Source organism: Girardinichthys multiradiatus, chromosome 12 (genome assembly GCF_021462225.1).
Source record: "Girardinichthys multiradiatus isolate DD_20200921_A chromosome 12, DD_fGirMul_XY1, whole genome shotgun sequence".
NCBI classification, from domain to species: Eukaryota; Metazoa; Chordata; class Actinopteri; order Cyprinodontiformes; family Goodeidae; genus Girardinichthys; species Girardinichthys multiradiatus.
This window is the reverse complement of record NC_061805.1, coordinates 41,868,418-41,886,427: the sequence shown is the minus strand read 5'-3', so window position 1 is coordinate 41,886,427 and position 18,010 is coordinate 41,868,418. Positions and strand designations below refer to the sequence as shown.

The window sequence follows — 18,010 nt, the reverse complement described above, 5'->3', positions numbered from 1 at the left end:
ATGGATATCCTATATTAAAAATAGATAATATAACTATAACGGAAGATAAAGAAAAAGCAGAAATATTAGCTAAAACATTTAGTAAAATTCATAGTTCAAATAATATTAGTGAAGAGGGAAAGAAAGGTAGGGAAATCACAAAGATGAAATATAAAGAATTAATGCAAAATAATGTAGATACAAATAAATTAATAAATGAACCATTTACACAAGGAGAATTGAACTTTGTAACCAGGAAAACAAAAAATACATCACCTGGAAAAGATCAAATTTACTATACGATGATAGAACATCTTAATGACAAAGCAAAAGACAAAATATTAGAATTATACAATAAAGTCTGGGAGGAGGGAGAGCTGCCACAGAGCTGGAAGGAAGCAATAATTATTCCAATAGCTAAACCAGGAAAAGATAACACAAAACCAGAAAATTATAGACCAATCGCATTAACATCAAATATTTGTAAAATAATGGAAAAAATGATTAATAATAGATTAACATATTATTTAAATATTAATGGATATATATCTAGAAATAAAAATGGGTTTAGAAAAGGGAGAAGCAAAAATGACTCTGCATTATGTTTAGAATATGAAATTAGGAGAGCACAAATAAACAAAGAAAATGTAGTAGCTGTATTTTTTGATATAGAAAAAGCATATGACATGATGTGGGTTGAAGGATTATTAATTAAATTAAATAAAATGGGTATTACTGGAAAAATGTTTAACTGGATTAAAGATTTTTTATCAAATAGAACAATACAAGTAAGAATTGGTCAAGAATTGTCAGGTAAATATATAATAGATAATGGTACTCCTCAAGGAAGTATTATAAGTCCGTTATTGTTTTCTATAATGATAAATGATGTATTTAAAAATATTGGTAAGGACGTCGGTTGCTCACTATTTGCAGATGATGGAGCTATATGGAAAAGGGGTCGTAATATCAAATTTATTGAAAAGAAAATACAGGATGAGATTATTAGAATAGAACAATGGGCAAATCAATGGGGATTTAAATTCTCAGTGGAAAAAACAAAACTAATGGTGTTTACACAGAAACGGAAAAGAGAAAATATCAAACTAAAATTATACAATCAAGTTTTAGAACAAGTAAAAAATATAAAATTTTTAGGTATATGGTTTGATGAAAAAATTATATGGAAAGTACATATAGAAAAAATCATAGATAAATGCAAAAGAATATTAAACATTATGAGATGTATGGCTGGTATTGATTGGGGAGCAGATCGAACATCATTAAAAAGAATTTATACAGGATTAATTAGATCAAATATTGATTATGGAAGTATAATTTATGGATCAGCAGCAAACACTCATCTTATAAAATTAGACAATATACAACATCAAGCTTTAAGAATTTGTACAGGAGCAATCAGAACCAGTCCAATAGCAGCACTTCAGGTAGAGATGGGAGAGATGCCATTAGATTTAAGAAGGAAACAGTTAGCAATAAATTACTGGATAAACTTACAAAGCAATAATCCGGATCATCCCACACGTGATATTTTAAAACCATGCTGGGAAAAAGAAAAAAAACAAGTTAAGAGTTTTGGTTGGATTATCAATAATATAGCAGAAAAATTTCAAATATATGAAAAAGAAATAAGTTTAATGTTGCCTTTGCCAGTAGTGCCACCGTGGCTGTTACCAGAAGCAGTGGTGGATATGGCGTTGATGGAAAAGAAAAAGGATCCAAAATGTAGATTAGATTCAAGTATAATACAAGAATATATAAACAATTACTATCATTATGTCCAGATTTACACAGACGCATCAAAAACAGATGAAAAAATAGGAGTAGCATTTGTAATACCAGAATTTAAAATAAAAGTAGGAAAAAGAATTACAGATGGATTATCAGTATATTCAGGAGAATTATTAGCAATATTGTTAGCAGTGCAGTGGGTGGAGGATATAAAACCATTAAAAACAATCATTTGTTCAGACTCAAGTTCAGCATTATTAAGTTTAAAACATAATCATTCAGAGGGTAGACCAGACATTTTGTTGGAAATAAAACTTACTTTATTTAGAATACAAAGAATGGGATTAATATTAGTGTTTTTATGGGTACCGGTACACGTAGGAGTTGGAGGGAATGAGAAGGCGGACAGGATAGCAAAGAAGGCAACACAAAACAACATTAGCTTTATAATAAATATTAGTAGGTCAGAGGCAAGAAATATAATTAAACAGAGAATCAGGAAAGAGTGGCAAAAAAGGTGGGATGAAGAAAAGAAAGGAAGATGGTTTTACAGAATCAACAAGATAGTAGGAGAAGTAAGAACAGGAAGAAGGAGTAGAAAAGAGGAAAGATTAATTACAAGATTAAGACTAGGACATACAGGACTTAATTCTACATTGTTCAAGATAAAGAAACATAATACAGGAAAATGTGATTATTGTGGAGAGGAGGAAACAATAGAACATGTAATATTGAAGTGTCAGAAATATGAACAAGAAAGAACAATTTTAAGGAGAGAATTTGTAGGTATTAAAGAAAATTTTATATTGAGAGATACTTTGCAAAGAAGTTTAGGTAGCAAACATATTCAAATTATAATTAGATTTTTCAAAAGCACTAAATTAATAAATAAAATTTGATTGTTGTAATAGTAAATAAGATTTAAAACCATGAAGAACCACACTCCATACCAGTTGGTGGCGGTAATGCACATCTTCAAGTTATTTGCCAACTGCCAAAAAACAACACAGAAGAAGAAGAAGAAGAGGAAGGTCAGTGGGCGGGCATTAACCAGCAAAGCTGTCCTCTGATTGGTCTTTTTCACTTCCGCTGTTGAATAACACTACCGGTGCAGTGTTTTTGCTAGCTGGTCTTGCACGCATTTGTGTAAAACATTTAAAAGGAAGGTGACTTTGCTTTGCTACTTTGTACCACCGGTCCTCTGATGACTTTTTGATGGCCAAAAGACGTGCTGAAGAAACTGTGTTCCTCGACTCTCCCAGTAAAAGAAAATACTTACCTCCGCTCTGCGGTGTTGACATGCAGCTGGAGAGCATGGCCCAAGCCGGGGGTGTGAGCCCCCAGTCCCTGCTGACTTTGTTGGGGAGTCGCTGCAGAAAAAGGCCTTGTTGTTTCGAGAACGAAGAAGCAGATTTTGGTCCAAAGATTTTACTCTCGGGATCTGGAAAGCATGCAAAGGATGTTTTGAAGGAGACGTCTTCTGGAAGTTTCCAGGACGAGAGGATGTCCTGCTCACTTTCAAGAAATAAGCGACCCCGAGAGGACAGTGTTGGTTCAGACTCTGTTACACCGACAGGAAATGCTAAAGTATGTCAACATTGCTTGTTACTTCATTAGAAAGCATGTGGTGATGCAGTAAGGGTAAATATCCGCTAGATGTCACAATTTGCTCAGTCTTGAATACCGAAATCAACTATAATGGCCAAGTTTGGGTTTATAAACAGGGAATTTGACTTCGGTTTCCATCGCCACAGTGCGTAAAAAAAAAAAACAAACGTACAAAATAAGGACAAGGAGCAATATGCATGTGTGTGTGTCCGTTTAAAAAATAAATACAAAAAGAGGGAAGGCCGGTTGTGATGGGGCAGCATGCTTATGTTTCCAGTAGAGTAGCTGCTACCCAGGTTGTGAGGTGATCACTGTTCAACAGAAAGACATCCTGGGGAAAGAAATTGTCTCTGTGGCGGAATACTGTTTACTCAACAGTTTGTGTCACCAAATCTGGGGCAATATGAATGGGATGTTTTGACAGGTGAATGTTATCAGTAGCTCAGTTTAAAAATGTCAAGCTTGTATATTACACAGATTCAGTACAGTGTTTTCATTTGATTTTAAAGAACCCCAACAACCTGTTTCTCAAAATAAAATTACAATTACAGTATAGGAGAAATAAAAAAGCTTTAATTTAATGCAGAAATATGTTTTCTGCACAATCATGGGGAAGACTGCTCACTCAACTGTTGTCCAGCAGACTGTCAATAATGACACATTTTCCAGAGATCCATTAATATGCTGTATCCAAGCATATTAATTGCAGTTCATGCTTCCTTCTCCTGACAAGCTGTATGGAGATGCTGATTTCATTTTCCATCATGACTTTGCAGTTGCCCACACTGACAAAACTACCAAAACCAGCTGTTATCACCATGGTTTCAGTGCCCACGATTAGCCTGCAAACCAGCCTGACGAAAACACCATAGAGAAACTTTGGAGTATTGTCAAAAATAAGATGAGAGACACCAGAGCCAACAATACAGACGAGCTGAAGTCCGCTATTAAAGCAACCTGGGCTTCTTAAAGACCTCAGCAGAGCTACAGGTTTATCGCCTCCATGCCAGTCTGAATTGATGCAGTAATTCATGCAAAAGGAGCCCACACCAATTAATGTGTGCATATAATGTATTCAAAATCCTTTTCTGTTGGTCTTTGCAACGTGGTAACTTTGGAAGAAATGGAACATGTTGTTCATTAGCTGTAAAACAGTCAGAAAAATAAACGGAGATAAACATTTGAAATTGATCACTCTTTGTAATGAAGATAGTTTCACTTTTAAAATAAATTGATGAATGAGATTAACTTTCAATGATTTTCTAATTTATTAAGATTAATGTTAATCAGGTTTTCTTGCATATTTGGTTTTACAAAGTGGTTCAATCTGAGGTGTTCTGGATGCTCACTTGCCTTTTTTTTTTTTTCTTCCTTTCAGACAGTAGAGGACTCGCCTGATGAAGATGACACTTTTAACTCCTTTCAGTACTGGAGGGTCCCCTTACCTGAACTTGACCTTTCACTGGTAGAAGACGCTAGGGACCATTCCCAAACAAAAGACAAGTCCAAAGAAAATTACACAACTGCGGATGCAATGGAGAGCTGAAGATGTTGAACGCTTTAGGTCTTTTACTACCTGAGCAAAGTATGATGCTGTTAAGCATATAGATGTGTCAGAACACATTTAGGTGTAAAGGAGATTAAAGGTGTCTCCTACAGTGAAACAGTCTCTTGCATGGTGTAGGGTCTCAGTGACTTTAGGAGAACCTTTGTGAAGCAGCTCTTGGCCCTCCTGAACCTTTAGGTACAACAGGTTTATAAAAGCTGTGCCAGACTGTTCTTTATTTACACATACTCCCCTTTTTGTTGCATAATCTGTTCTGCCAATCTGCAGCAGAACCTGTGAAAAAGTTAGCTTGAGCATCAAATAAGAGCTGTCTCACCAATCAATGCATCACTCTTGAGTGGGTTCTGGACATTTTGCCTCTTTGCCATTTTTTTTTGGCTTTGCAGCTTTGGTCGTATCATACCCAACTATATACCCATAAAAAAACATCTCTCTGCAGGGGGGTCGCTCAGAGTTTCCTCTATATGGGGATCTGAACCACAGTCAGTGGTAACAGGGGTGATAAAGTCTTAAGTAAAAAAAACAATACAGATAAATTTAATATGTGAGATTTTAGTAATTGATTATAAAGAAAATTTTGATATACATGTGAACAGTTTTTTTTATTGGTGAAGAAAAGAGATAGGTTGGGATTAGGTGTGGCCAGTGAACGGATTCAAGATATACTGAGATTTTGAGACGTTATGTCAAAACAGCTCACATTTTCTCTCCTATGGTCATTATGATATGCTTGAGAAAGTGCCATACTAACTAGCAGTATGCAACATAGGCTTAGGTCACATTACTCCTCAGCCTGTTGCTGCACACTGACCACCAGATGGCTGAAACTAGCCTACTACCTACAGGGTGAAAAAACAGCCGGGGTGTTTAGAAATATTTAGAATCCCAAACTGCAAGGACAGACATGGTGTGGAAACGTCCCGCCCATCAATCTTGTTAAGGAATTTTAAACTTGCAGTACAGTCGGGTCAGTTAGAAGCTGTTTTAAATAAGCTACTAGATCATTCTTTACATTTTAGTTTTTAATAATAAGATGTAAAGAAGACATCTTATTTTTACCCGAGGTCAAACTGTGAGAATCTAGTTTAAATAGTCCTAAAGTTCCCTGAGTTGTTGACAAAGGATCTCACTTTTCAATGCTGAATTTAGGAACTTGTGTATAACTTACTGAAGGATGCAGTGCAGGACTGGGTTGTCAGTCCTTGTTGTAAATAAAAACTATTTTCAGTGCCCAAGTGAATTTATTTTTCTGTGACTGGGGTATAAGATGCAGGGTTTTGACCGGAAGCACGCTTGTTGATGTACAGCTGGTCTCTGCGCCTGCAGTCGGTCCTCTGCTGCTGCGAAGCATGTTTGTGGTCTGAAAGGGGACAGAGCTGCTCTGCTCCGGAGGTGAAACGGGGCTGGCCGTGCAGGAAGGAGGAGACCTCAAGGATTCTTGGAAAAGCTCGGTGCCCTTTGGACCTGCAGCTGAATAAGCCCAGCCGACAAGGGTAATGATAAAGAGGTGGGATGTGAAAGAAGGTCTCCGTTTGACTTAAGCATTTTGTTTATGTTTTACCCGCAGAGCGCAGCAATGGTAAGTTATGCAGAGGAAACTAAATCAACCTATGAAATTCTGCTTTCTGCAGCTGGAGTCCAGAAAAAGCAGTTTAGAACCCGTTCAAGGTCTGACCCAGTTGGTTTCGTTAGTGGATAGCTTTCGTTATTTCAGCTAAGTTTAACCTGTTGGCTAAACATGGTAAAATGAGATGGGATTTGCAGTCTTAGGGAACTTGTAAAGTCAAATCTTTGTTAGACCTTGTGTTTATTTTCAAACTACATGTTTGGCTGCAGAAAGAGGCTTAAGGGTAAAGTTGTAATCTTTCACATCAATGAACCACTGAAAATATATTGACACGTTTAATGATGTTTTATAAAAATTGTTAAAAGTAAAAAAAACATTTATACAATACATTTTGTAAACATACTAAGGTCATGCTTTATAGCGAGGGCATCAGTTTGTTTTATCATCCATTAGACCAGGGATCTGTAACCTTTTCAATCAATTTCTTCTCTCAGTTCAGCAACATAAAACCCGTTTAGAGCCACAAAACAACTTATAAGTATTTATAAATATCTACTAATGGAGGTTTGTTGTCATGTTTAAAGAACCACCATTTTATTTCTGTACTAAGGTTTTACAATAAAAAATAAAAATCTAACTTTTGCAAAAAGAGAATGGATACATTTTCTTCTATGGGATATTTGTAGAAAATAATATAAATATATATATATTTTTTCCAAACAAATGGCAAAAAATATTGATCTAAAACAATATTACTGGTACTTTCAGTGTCATTCTGTTGTGGAAATTCAAAGCAATTGTTCCAAGAAAAAATCTGAAATACTGCTAAAACCTGCTGTTGTTATATCCATTAGTTGGTTATAGCCAAAATTATTAAAAGCCATTGTGGAAGGTCCTAAGAGCCACTTGCTGCTCCGGAGCCGCATGTTGTAGACCCCTGCCTTGGACCATCTCCTGATGAAGAAAAAAAGTACAATTCAGGAATAAAATCTAATTCTAATAAAGGTAAAACGATAACCACACAGAGAAAAGCTGTAGAGTATAGTGTGAAATAAACATGGGTCAGTTTTGGTTCTGATCCCTGTTTGAGCCATTTTCATAACCTTCATATGGCTTAAATGGCTTTTAATGAGATCCCAGAGAAGGTACCAGAGTGACTGTACTGGCTGTATGGCGCTTAGAGTAGTGAAGTATCAGCTGATAATATGTGCATTTTGTGCTTGAGATTTCTATTTTATTTTCCATTTCATTCTCTAAATAGTAAAACAATGTAAAAATAGTTTCAGTTAAAAATAAAATGATAGTAATTTCTTCTGTTGTTTGATTCTATTGAAAAAGACTACTGTCAAAGATTATTTATACCCTTCTTAATAATGTTGCACAAGAGAAGTCCTTCAGTACAGGGACTCCCGAGACCAGAAGGTGTCAGCAGCCGGCATTGAGGTGAGAACAGGGAGGAAGTGGAAAGCAGAAAGAACGGTGGAGGTGGCAGATTCATGCCTTAGGCAGAAGGAGCTGGTTGGGACTTTGGCCATCTGGAGAGCTGTTTTTTTTTTTTTTTTTTCCAAAGTCCCAAGCGGGCGAAGCCCGTGGGAAAGCGAGACATAAGCAAATGCAGGAGGAGGACAGCTCAGGTGTTGAGGAAGAGCAAGTGAGCAGAACAGTGGGGCTCAGGCAGTACAAGGCATAGATGAAATGGGGAAGTACCCTAGAGGGAAAGGTCACCTGGGGAAGCAGCTGAAGTTGCCACAGTTTTGCAGGACGTTCACTCTGCAAAGTCTGTAGTCAACTGGACCTGACATGAGTGGCTGAGAAGAGGGTCACGCGATCTGTATGTGAAGCCGCAGAGAAGGCCACAAGGTTGCTGTGGATAAAGAAGGCTGATCCATGGGTGGTTGCTGCTGGGATGCAAGCAGTGGTCTAATCAACCTCAGCTGGGTCACCTGGGTGAGAGTTTCTGATATTGAAAGACCCAAAACCACCCAAAAGACCCAAAATCACTGGATGTATCCTGCACACAACTGAAAAAAAAATTCACATTATAGCAATCAAACTTCCTCATTTCTGTGCAGCTTTTTGCATGTTTCCACTGGTATTTTGACGATTTATCTCTTACCTTTGAGGTTGGAAGGCCTCCTCATCATCACCCTAATTTTTAGCTCACACAAATGCAGTCATCTGTGTACAGGGAGAAGAGGAGTGGGGATAGAACACACCCCTGGGGGGCACCAGTACTTATTGATCTGCTGCGGGAGAAGATACTACCCAGTCTCACCTGCAGCTGCCGGTCCGTCAGGAAGCTGTTGATCCACTGACAGGTGGAGGCTGGGACGTTGAGCTGGGTGAGCTTCTGGTGGAGGATGTCTGGTATGATAGTGTTGAAGGCCGAGCTGAAGTCTATAAACAGGATCCTGGCGTACGTCCCTGGACGGTCGAGGTCTTGCAGGATAAAGTGTAGACCTAAGATAACAGCATCATCTGCCGACCTGTTTGCTCGGTAAGCAAACTGCAGGAGGTCCAGCAGGGGCCTGTGATGTCTTTCAGGTGCTTCAACACCAGCCGCTCAAAGGATTTTGTGACCTCAGACATCAGGGCTACAGACCCGTAGTCATTTAATCCTAGGATGGTGGGTTTCTTGGGAACCGGGATGATGGTGGATCATTTGAAGCAGGAGGGGACCTCACACGTCTGCAGTGACTTGTTGAAGATCCTTGGGAAGATCAGAGCGAGTTGATTTGCACAGGCTTTCAGGCATGATGGGGAGATGTTATCAGATCCTCCAGCTTTCTTTGTTTTCATGCGCTGAACGAGCCTATTTACATCTTCCTCAGAGATCTTTAGTGCAGGCAGAGGATCTGATGGTGCGGGGTTGGTTGCTTTATGGGAGGAATTTGTTCCTGAATTGGATGTGGAGGAGATGATTTGAGGTGTGAATGGCTTCTTGTCATGTCTGCAGTAGAAGCCATTCAGACGGTTCGCCAGGAGACGACTCTGTTCAGGATGGGTGGGGGGGCTCCTATAGGCAGTCAGGTTTCTCAGACCGGTCCATACAGCTGAAGTGTCACCAGTAGAAAGGTTGTTCTTAAGCTTCTCACTGTAGCTTCTCTCAGCTGCTTTGATCTCTTTTGTTAGTTTGTTCCTGGCCTGCCTGTACCGCGCCCAATCTCCACTGCTGTGAGCTTCTTCCTTTTCCCTGCGCAGGTTCCTGAGGTGTGGAGTAAACCATGGCTTGTTGTTCCCAAAGGTGCAGAAGGTCTTGGTCTGCACACACATGTCCTCAAAGAAACTGATGTATGATGTCACCACATCAGTTTGTTGGTTTAAGTCAGTGGCTTAAGTTTCAAAAACAGTCCAGTCTGTGCATTCAAAGCAGGCCTGTAGCATCTGCTTTGATTCCTCAGTCCACTTCTTAACAGTGTGAACCGTGGGTTTGGAAGCTCTTAGTCTCTGTCTGTAGGTTGGGATGAGGTGGATTAGATAATGATCCGAAAAACCCAGAGCAGTCCTGGTAACAGCATGATATGAGTCCTTTAAAGCTGTGTAACAATGGTCCAGTGTGTTTTTGTCTCTGGTGGGACACTTAATATGTTGTCTGTATTTGGGGAGTTCATTGGAGAGGTTTGCTCTGTTAAAATCTACCAGTATTATGATGAAAGAGTCCGTGTATTTTTTCTCCACGTCTGTAATCAGCTCAGCGAGATGTTTTTCAGTGGCAGAAGTGCAGCCATGCGGTGGAAAATATGAACCGATTATTATAAACAAGGAAAACTCTCTCGGTGAATAAAACGGTTTACAGATTATGGAAAATGACTCCAGATCAGGACTAAATGTTTTCTCCAGCACTTTTACGTCTCTGCACCAACCTTCATTTATATAAAAGCAGATTCCGTCTCCTCTCCTCTTCCCCGATAGCTTCGTGCTGCGATCTGCTCTGAACAGCTGGAAGCCCGGCATCAGCAGTGCGTGGTCCGTGGAGGTCCGTGTTTTTACTGGTGAGAAGAAGCAGCTCGTCAATCTTGTTACTTAGAGAGCGGACATTTGCCAGATGGATTGAAGGCAGTGGTGTGCGAAGTCCTCTTTGGCGAAGCTTTACCAGCGTACCAGCGCGCTTTCCCTGCCGACGTTTTTGTCGCAGTATCCCATAGAGTGCTGCGGCTCTGCTCGTCAGGAGTTCGGTGAAGCTCGGATTGATGAATGATAGTGAAAAAATCCTGAGAGAGGACTCTCTGATGTTGAGAAGTTCCTCTCTGCTGAATGAGACCACAGTGCTGTGGCTCGAGAAACATAAAAACACACAAAATACACAAAGAAAGAGAGAGCGAAGCTCCGAGGCTGCCATCGTCGTCGCCATCTTGATGTACGTGTGTACATCATGTGTAGATGTGTATGTTGAAGACTCCTCGTACTTGTCGTCTTCCGCTTCATCTGAAACCAGGTCGTGGGGGCAACAGACTCAGTAGAGACACCCAGATGTCCCTCTCCCCAGACACCTCCTCCAGCTCTTTCGGGGGGAGCTCAAGGCCTGCTGAGAGACATAGTCCCTCCAGCGTGTCCCCAGCCTCCCTTTTCCGGTTGAGAACCATGGGCTCGGACTTGGAGGAGCGATTTTCATCCCAGCTGCTTCCCAGTCATCTGCGGACCACCCCAGTGCATGCTGTAGGTCTTGGCTAGAGGGGGCCAGCAGGACCATGTCATCTGCAAAAGAAGAGACAAAATCCACTGGTCCCCAGCCAGACCTCCTCCGGCCCTTGGCTGCTCCTCGAAATCCTGTCCATAAAAGTTATGAACAGGACCGGTGACATAGGGCAGCCCTGCCGTAGTCCAACATGCACCGGGAACAGGTCTGACTTAGTGCTGGCAATGCTGACCAAACTCCTACTCTGCTTGTACAGAGACCAGATGGCCCCTAAAAAAGGGACCCCGACTCCGTACTCCTGGCGCATCCCCAGAGGGCACAACGAGGGACAGTATGTGCTTGGACCTGCCAAATCTGTCTGGCTTTCTCATCTTCCAGCGGATGCAACTCACCACCAGGTGTGTCTAAGACATGTAGCCGAAGGTCTGAAGACACGACAACAAAGTTGATCATCGACCTCCTGCCTAGGGTGTCCTGGTGCCAAGTGCACTGACAAATACCCTTAAGCTTGAACATGGTGTTCATTATGGACAATGTGTGACTAGAACAGAGGTCCAATAATGAAACACCACTCTGATTCAGATCGGGGAGGTCATTCCTCCTGATCACGTCTCTTCAGGTGTCATTGTCGTTTCCCACATGGGCGTTGAAGTCCCCTGGCAGAATAATGGAGTCCCCATAGGGGCACTATGCAGCACCCCTGACAGGGATAGCAAGAAGGCTGGGTACTCCGCACTACCGCTCAGCCCGTAGGCCGAAACGACAATCAGAGACCTGTCCCCAACCCAAAGGCGCAGGGATGCGCGCCTCTCATCCGCTGAGGTAAACGAGATGGCTGAGCTGGGGGGCAACAAGCAAACCTGACACCAGCCCGCAGCATCTCCCTGCAGACCACTCCAGAGTAGAAGAAAGTCCAGTCTCTCTCTCTCTCTTGGAGATGGGTTCCTCAGCCCACGCTGTATGTGGAGGTGCGCCCGACTATTTGATATCTCTCGAACTCTCGCACAAACTCAGGCTCCTTCGCCCCCAGCAAGGTGACATTCCACGTTCCTAAAGTCAGCCTAAGCATCCAGAGATCGGGCCGTCGAGGTCTCCACCTTCGTCTGCTGTTTATACTCTTTGCATCAGTCCCTCATGGTTCCCCCTGCAGGTGATGGGCCCACTGGGGGATGGCCTCTCATCTCTCGTTCGGGGTTGGCCCTACCGGGTCCTGCAAGGAGCAATCCCATCACCAGGCGCTCTCTGACAAGTCCCGACCCCAGGCCCGGCTCCATGGTGGGACCCTGGCTCCGCCTTACCGGGCGAAATCATGTGCCTTGGTTGTGTGGTCCGCATGAAGGTGTCTTGAACCGCTCTTTGTCTGACCCGTCACCCAGAGCCTGTTTGCCATTGGACATCCTACCAGGGGCATTTAAGCCCCAGACAACATAGCCTCTAGGATCATTTGAGCACTCAAACCCCTCTACTTCATGCATTTCTAGTTCATGCAATATTTGCTCCAAATGGTTGAGAATTTGTTTGCTTTTGCTGAATTGTATCCTCAAATTCCGATTTAATATAAAGAGCTGTGGTTTTATCTTGAGCACATTGATACAAATCCCTGGTCTAAATCATTTAGTGCTTCAGTGAATTCTTTGAGTTCTCTTGTGATGTTAGTATATGTAAAACTGCAGCCTGTGGTTAACTACTAAGGTTTTTTTTATCTATTGGAGAATCTTTCTCTGAGTCACAGCCACGCTTCAGGGCTTGCTAAGTAAGACTCTGTTTTGGGTGAGTGTAAACCAGCTTCCCAGCCATGTGGCCTAATCTCAGGAAGGGGATATTTGTGTTTCCTCCAAACACAGCTCTGCTGCTTGCGGCTATTGTTATCTGTCGGGAAACAGGGCAAAAGCTTTTAAAAAACAAAGTATAGTAAGGGGTTACTGCTCACATGCCTTCAGTTTTTCACTGTTGGTAGGAGTGAAGCTGAGAAAACTGCCGGTGAAGGACCTAAAGCTTGACTTCAGCATGTAGACTTCTGCTTTGTCACAATGAACTTCATTAAAAAGGTTTTTGTTTTGTTTTTTCCTAAAGAGAGAAGCTTGTTTTCTCTTGGAATCAGTTAATGAGGAAAGATGAGAATGCTGCTACAGACCTTTTATATGTTTTATATTAACTTGATTGAATATTTTCTAATTTCAGAAAGGAAAATCTTGGATCGAGGAGACCTTCTTCAGAAGGGAGTGCATAAAGTTCATTCCTTCCTCTTGGGACCAGCACAGGTGAACAATGAACCGGGTGTTTCATGATTCCTAGAAGACTGTATGTAGTTTAATGTTTCCAGCGGTGGCTGGAAATAAAAATGTTCTCAGAACAGAACCATTTGGCAGTCAGTCCGTTTTTTCCGGGAACCATGTTGATTCTTTAATAACGTGTCATTTCCTGTTTCTCTCAGATGCATTCCAGTATGTCAAGTGTGCCAAAGCCTGATCAGGTATTATTTATGAATTGTTGTTATTTTCTATGTCTGTTGTCACACACTGACATCACCACCTTACTGTCTACATGTCAATGACATTCTTGTTTATTGTTGTGTAGAATTCGCTGTCTTCTTTTTATCTTTACTATTTCCCCTGTTTGGTTTCTTTGTTCTGCTCCCACATTGTTTCCCGTTCACTGGTGCTCTATTTTTAAAATGCCCAAACTGCAGTTAGTCAGTAAGTTATTAACTGTACAAGAGATGTGTAAATGAATGAGAGAATGGGTGTGTTTGAAAAAAATTGTTAGCAACATGATAAACATAATGAAACAGAAATATGTAGACTCAAGGACGAAGGGAGGGGAAGAGGAAGGGTGGGAGATAGGAAAGGGGGAGGACGTGTTGCAGTCTAGCTTAGTCAGTTGGGCTTTTAAAATTATATGCAAACAATCCTTCTTCATTCTGGCACAATTTCAATGAAATAATATAGACAAAGAAAAGATTGGTTGAGAACAGCAATATGTAAATTAAATTATACATTTTGGGAAGCAGCCTAAATAAAATAAACAATTAGAAAACCTTGAACATTTCAGGGTATGAATCCCCAAAACAGTACATAATTTTTTCTTGTTAGGTTCCAGTAAAACCTTGAAACTAGCATTTAAATTCGTAAGCTCTGTCTAGGTATACTATTTTTATAGCTTTAGCTACACAATATATCAAAAATATATCATCATCACATTATTGGTGTGGACAGTATCAGTGTTGCAACATGTTGTTTCGAATGATGCATGTAATAATATATTCAGCCTGTCGGCTGGAGTCTCAATGGTGTAGATGACCACACCTGACAAAGATGTCCAAGTGTTGGAAACATGATATGACCGATGAGAAACAAACGGGTGGTGAAGAAAGGGGAATGTATATCAACTTATATCATCATTACATGCCCAGAAATAATATTGCAGTCGCATGGTTTCCTGATATTGTGTAGCACCATTGTTTTATGTTTCTGATCCAAGCTATTATACTGTTTAATTTATGGTTATTCTAAGAAGTGCACATTCTTTCCAAACCTAGCTTTAAGCCTCAGAGAAAAATCTAGTTACTTATCAGATTTTAAGACAAGGTGAATATAAACAAGAACATGTGACATTACAATGTAATTTAACAAAAAGTAACCTGCAAAACCTAATCGTCAGGACAACCTCTGCATGTCTAAGATCACTGTGGCTTTGGTTTGTAAAGTTACATAAACATCAAGTCTTGTGTCACTCCGCCCTTTGACCCAGTCACACCTTTGGTACCCATAAAAAATCATTACTTATCTATGTACCTGAAGCAACATGTGTCAGTTATATTATCCATATAAGTATATTTATGGAATATGGAGATAATCTTAAAACATTTCAAATCCCAAGTATATTTAAATTCAATGTTTTTTGAAAACTTTGTTACACTCCATTTCCTTTTATTTTGGTACTGACCCCTGATTGAACTAATTAACTCTTACTATGACCCGGGTTAAGCTCATTACCAAGTGGTCTACTGCTGTTAGATTGTTTTTGTGAAAAAAAAACATGTATGTAAACGACCAAATCTGTGAAAGGGGTTGAAGATAAATGCTTGTTTTTCAGTCACAGGAAATTGGCACTTTGCATAAACCACAACACTCTCTTGGAATATCAAACTAATTCAAATTGAAATATTTTCCATCTTTCTAGAAGCTGAAGATCATCTCAGAATGGCACACAATGCAACAGAATAATGATCTCAGCCACAGAAGCAAATCTGCAAAAGAATGGTTGAGAAATAAAGAAATCAAATTGTAGCAATGGCCCAGTCAAAGTCCAGACCCTTCAAGTGATTTTAAATACTATGGAGACCTTAAGAGTTGTCCACTTAATTTAGTGAACAGAGGCAATGTTGTAAGGAAGACTGGGCCGGATCTCCTCAACAACAATGTGAAGAACTGATACAATTATTCAGAAGAAGTTAGTTACCTTCATACTTAACTACCGAGAGAAAACAACTGTTATGCGATGGTTTAGGTGTATGAGTATGAAATGGTATGTTTTAGAGTGTGATGTGGAGGTAGGTTGGGACAAAATGGCAAAACCCAGAGCTGGTCAAAACAATTTCTCTTGCACTGAATTTAGGATTTAAAGAAAATAAATCACGAAATTGTGAAATGTCTCAAGTGAGGATGATTGTGTACCTTCTGTTTATCAGGACAGTAGCTGCTCAGATGAAATTTTGTAATGTAAAAGCCTTGTTTCTCAAACAGAATATCTGTCAAATCTAGCTAAAAAGTGTTCTGACACATCCAATAACTTGTATCCATTGATTAGATGTTGCTGTGGCCGCTTGATGGGGGAACACTCTTGGCAGGAGTCCTGTCCTCTGACATCCCTCTATCCCAGTCCTGGACAGGGCATGGAGGAGGAGTGGTCCATGGAGGCTCATACAAGAGCCAGTCCCACCGACGCCTATGGGATTGTAGACTTTCAAGATACCGCCACACGTGTCTGTCGGGCAAAGGTTTGTAAATCCATTAACTCAATGGTTTTCTGTGCCCAAATTTGCTAAATTTACACAATAAGATTGCTGATGGTTGTATAAACTTTGGTTTGGTATGATGAAAGCAGATTTAAGATGTTTTGTGAAAGCAAAGATGCTATCTGCAGTAGTGACGACAGTTTTATCAGAAGCACTTGGGAAATGCAGCAGGATCTCGAGCATTGCCATGTTCTTCCAGTATGTACGCGTGGGCATGGACTCCAAGCCAGAGGCGCTGCTCCAGCTGATGCTGAGGGAATGGCAGATGGAGAGACCAAAGCTACTGCTGACTGTCCACGGAGGGTCAGAAAATTTTATCCTGCCCCCTAAAGTGAAGCAGGCCTTCAGTAAGGGGCTCATTACGGCTGCCATAAGCACAGGAGCATGGATACTTACTGATGGGATTAATACAGGCAAGTACAGGAAAGATTTCCTCTAAAACAATGATATAAACACTTAGAAGGCCTTACAAATGTAGTCATGACCCTTTAACGTTTTCACAGTTAAACTTCAATGTATTTTATAGGGGTTTTAAATGGTAGTCCAACATGAAGTAGTGCTTAATTGTGAAGTAGAAGAAAAAGATGCCTGGTTTTCAAATATTTGTACGATTATGTATGGCGTGTATTTGTAGTCAGCCCCTGAGTCTACAGCTGCACGTCTTTTGGGGTATGTATAATATCTCTTTACCAGCTTTGCACATCCGCAGCCTGAAACATTTGCTCATCTTCTTTGTAAAACTGCAAAAGCTCAGTCAGATGGGATGGATAGTGTGTATGAATATCAGCTTTTGATATTTGTAATTTTTAAAAATTGATTTAGTTTTTTAATACTTAAAATTGTTTGATCTAAACCTTTCCCTTAGAGCTCTGGCCTTATGTTTAGGGTTGTTTTCCTGCTGGGAGGTCAATTTCTGTCCCAGTCTTCTACTAGTATTGTCCTGTTGAGCTCTCTCCATCTTCCCATCAACTCTAATCAGCTTCCTTGTCTGCTGAAGAAAAGCATCCCCACAACGTGATGGTTCCACCACCACATTTATAGTGCAGATGATGCTCTCAGAGTGAGGTGAGGTGCAGTGTTAGCTGTGTTCCACACAAAGTTTGCATGTAGGCCAGAAAAATGATTTTGGTCTCATATGACCAGAGCACCTTGTTGCATCTGTTTGCTGTGTCCTCTACAAGGCTTGTGGTAACCTGCAAAAGGGACTTCTTACCATTGTTCTTTTAGCAACGGTTTTCTTCTTGCCCCTCTTCCATAATCAGAATCAGCTTTATTGGCCAAGACTGCATACGCAAGGCATTTGACTTGATAGTCAAATTTGAATTTGACAAACATGAAATACATAAACTTTAGACGAAATAAAATAAAGTTAAGAAACAATATGTACATATGTCTGTATGTACACCCAATTTGTATTCCTATTTATTAAAACGGCCAGTTGCGATAGTGCAAATAAGCTTATTTTGTTATTTTAATCATCAGAGAGAAAGGAGACGGAACTGTTTCTGTGGCAACTGTTTTTCAGGGTCTAGACAGTTTGTGTCCAGAATATGTGGGGTAAGGGCCAGCCTTGTGGATTGTATGACTAAAAGTTATCCTATCTCTCTCTTGAGCTGTTGACTTCTACAGCTCCTCCAGAGCTACCAGGGGCCTCTTTGCTCTTTCTCTGAATAATGCTCTCCTCACTGTTGTCAATTTAGGTGAAGGGACATGTCTTGGTAGGTTTGCATACCTTTTCTACTTCTGGACTTTGGATTGAACAGCACACAGTTTATGATATTTTTTTTATAACCTAACCCTGTTTTAAACTTCTCTACAACTTTCTCCATGACCTGCCTGCCGTGTTCCTTGCTCTTCATGATGCTGTTTGTTCACTTATGTTCT

The 18,010-nt window shown here is 40.5% G+C and overlaps 1 protein-coding gene and 1 long non-coding RNA gene across 7 annotated transcripts in view; one reads left to right on the top strand and one right to left on the bottom strand.

Moving 5' to 3' along the window:
* Positions 1–2,777: 2,777 nt before the first annotated feature.
* The window catches only part of trpm6 (transient receptor potential cation channel, subfamily M, member 6), a 39,561-nt gene continuing 24,328 nt past the window's right edge, over positions 2,778–18,010 (top strand). For 5 of the 6 annotated variants that reach the window (XR_007040789.1, XM_047382452.1, XM_047382450.1 and 2 more), the window contains exons 1-6: positions 2,778–3,318; positions 4,718–6,485; positions 13,291–13,370; positions 13,544–13,582; positions 15,919–16,108; positions 16,326–16,539. Coding sequence is in view for 5 of the 6 variants with exons in the window: in XM_047382452.1 (XP_047238408.1) it covers positions 6,459–6,485; positions 13,291–13,370; positions 13,544–13,582; positions 15,919–16,108; positions 16,326–16,539 (550 nt within the window). In the remaining variant the exon portion in view is untranslated. Of the gene's footprint in view, positions 3,319–4,717; positions 6,486–13,078; positions 13,158–13,290; positions 13,371–13,543; positions 13,583–15,918; positions 16,109–16,325; positions 16,540–18,010 lie in introns of those variants that run through there. The other variant, XM_047382451.1, reaches the window with a different exon arrangement.
* On the bottom strand, positions 5,202–8,694 carry LOC124878492. Its single transcript, XR_007040790.1, has 3 exons — positions 8,590–8,694; positions 8,199–8,494; positions 5,202–7,427 (listed from the first exon to the last, which is right to left on the bottom strand). It is a non-coding gene; the product is annotated as an uncharacterized LOC124878492 (long non-coding RNA).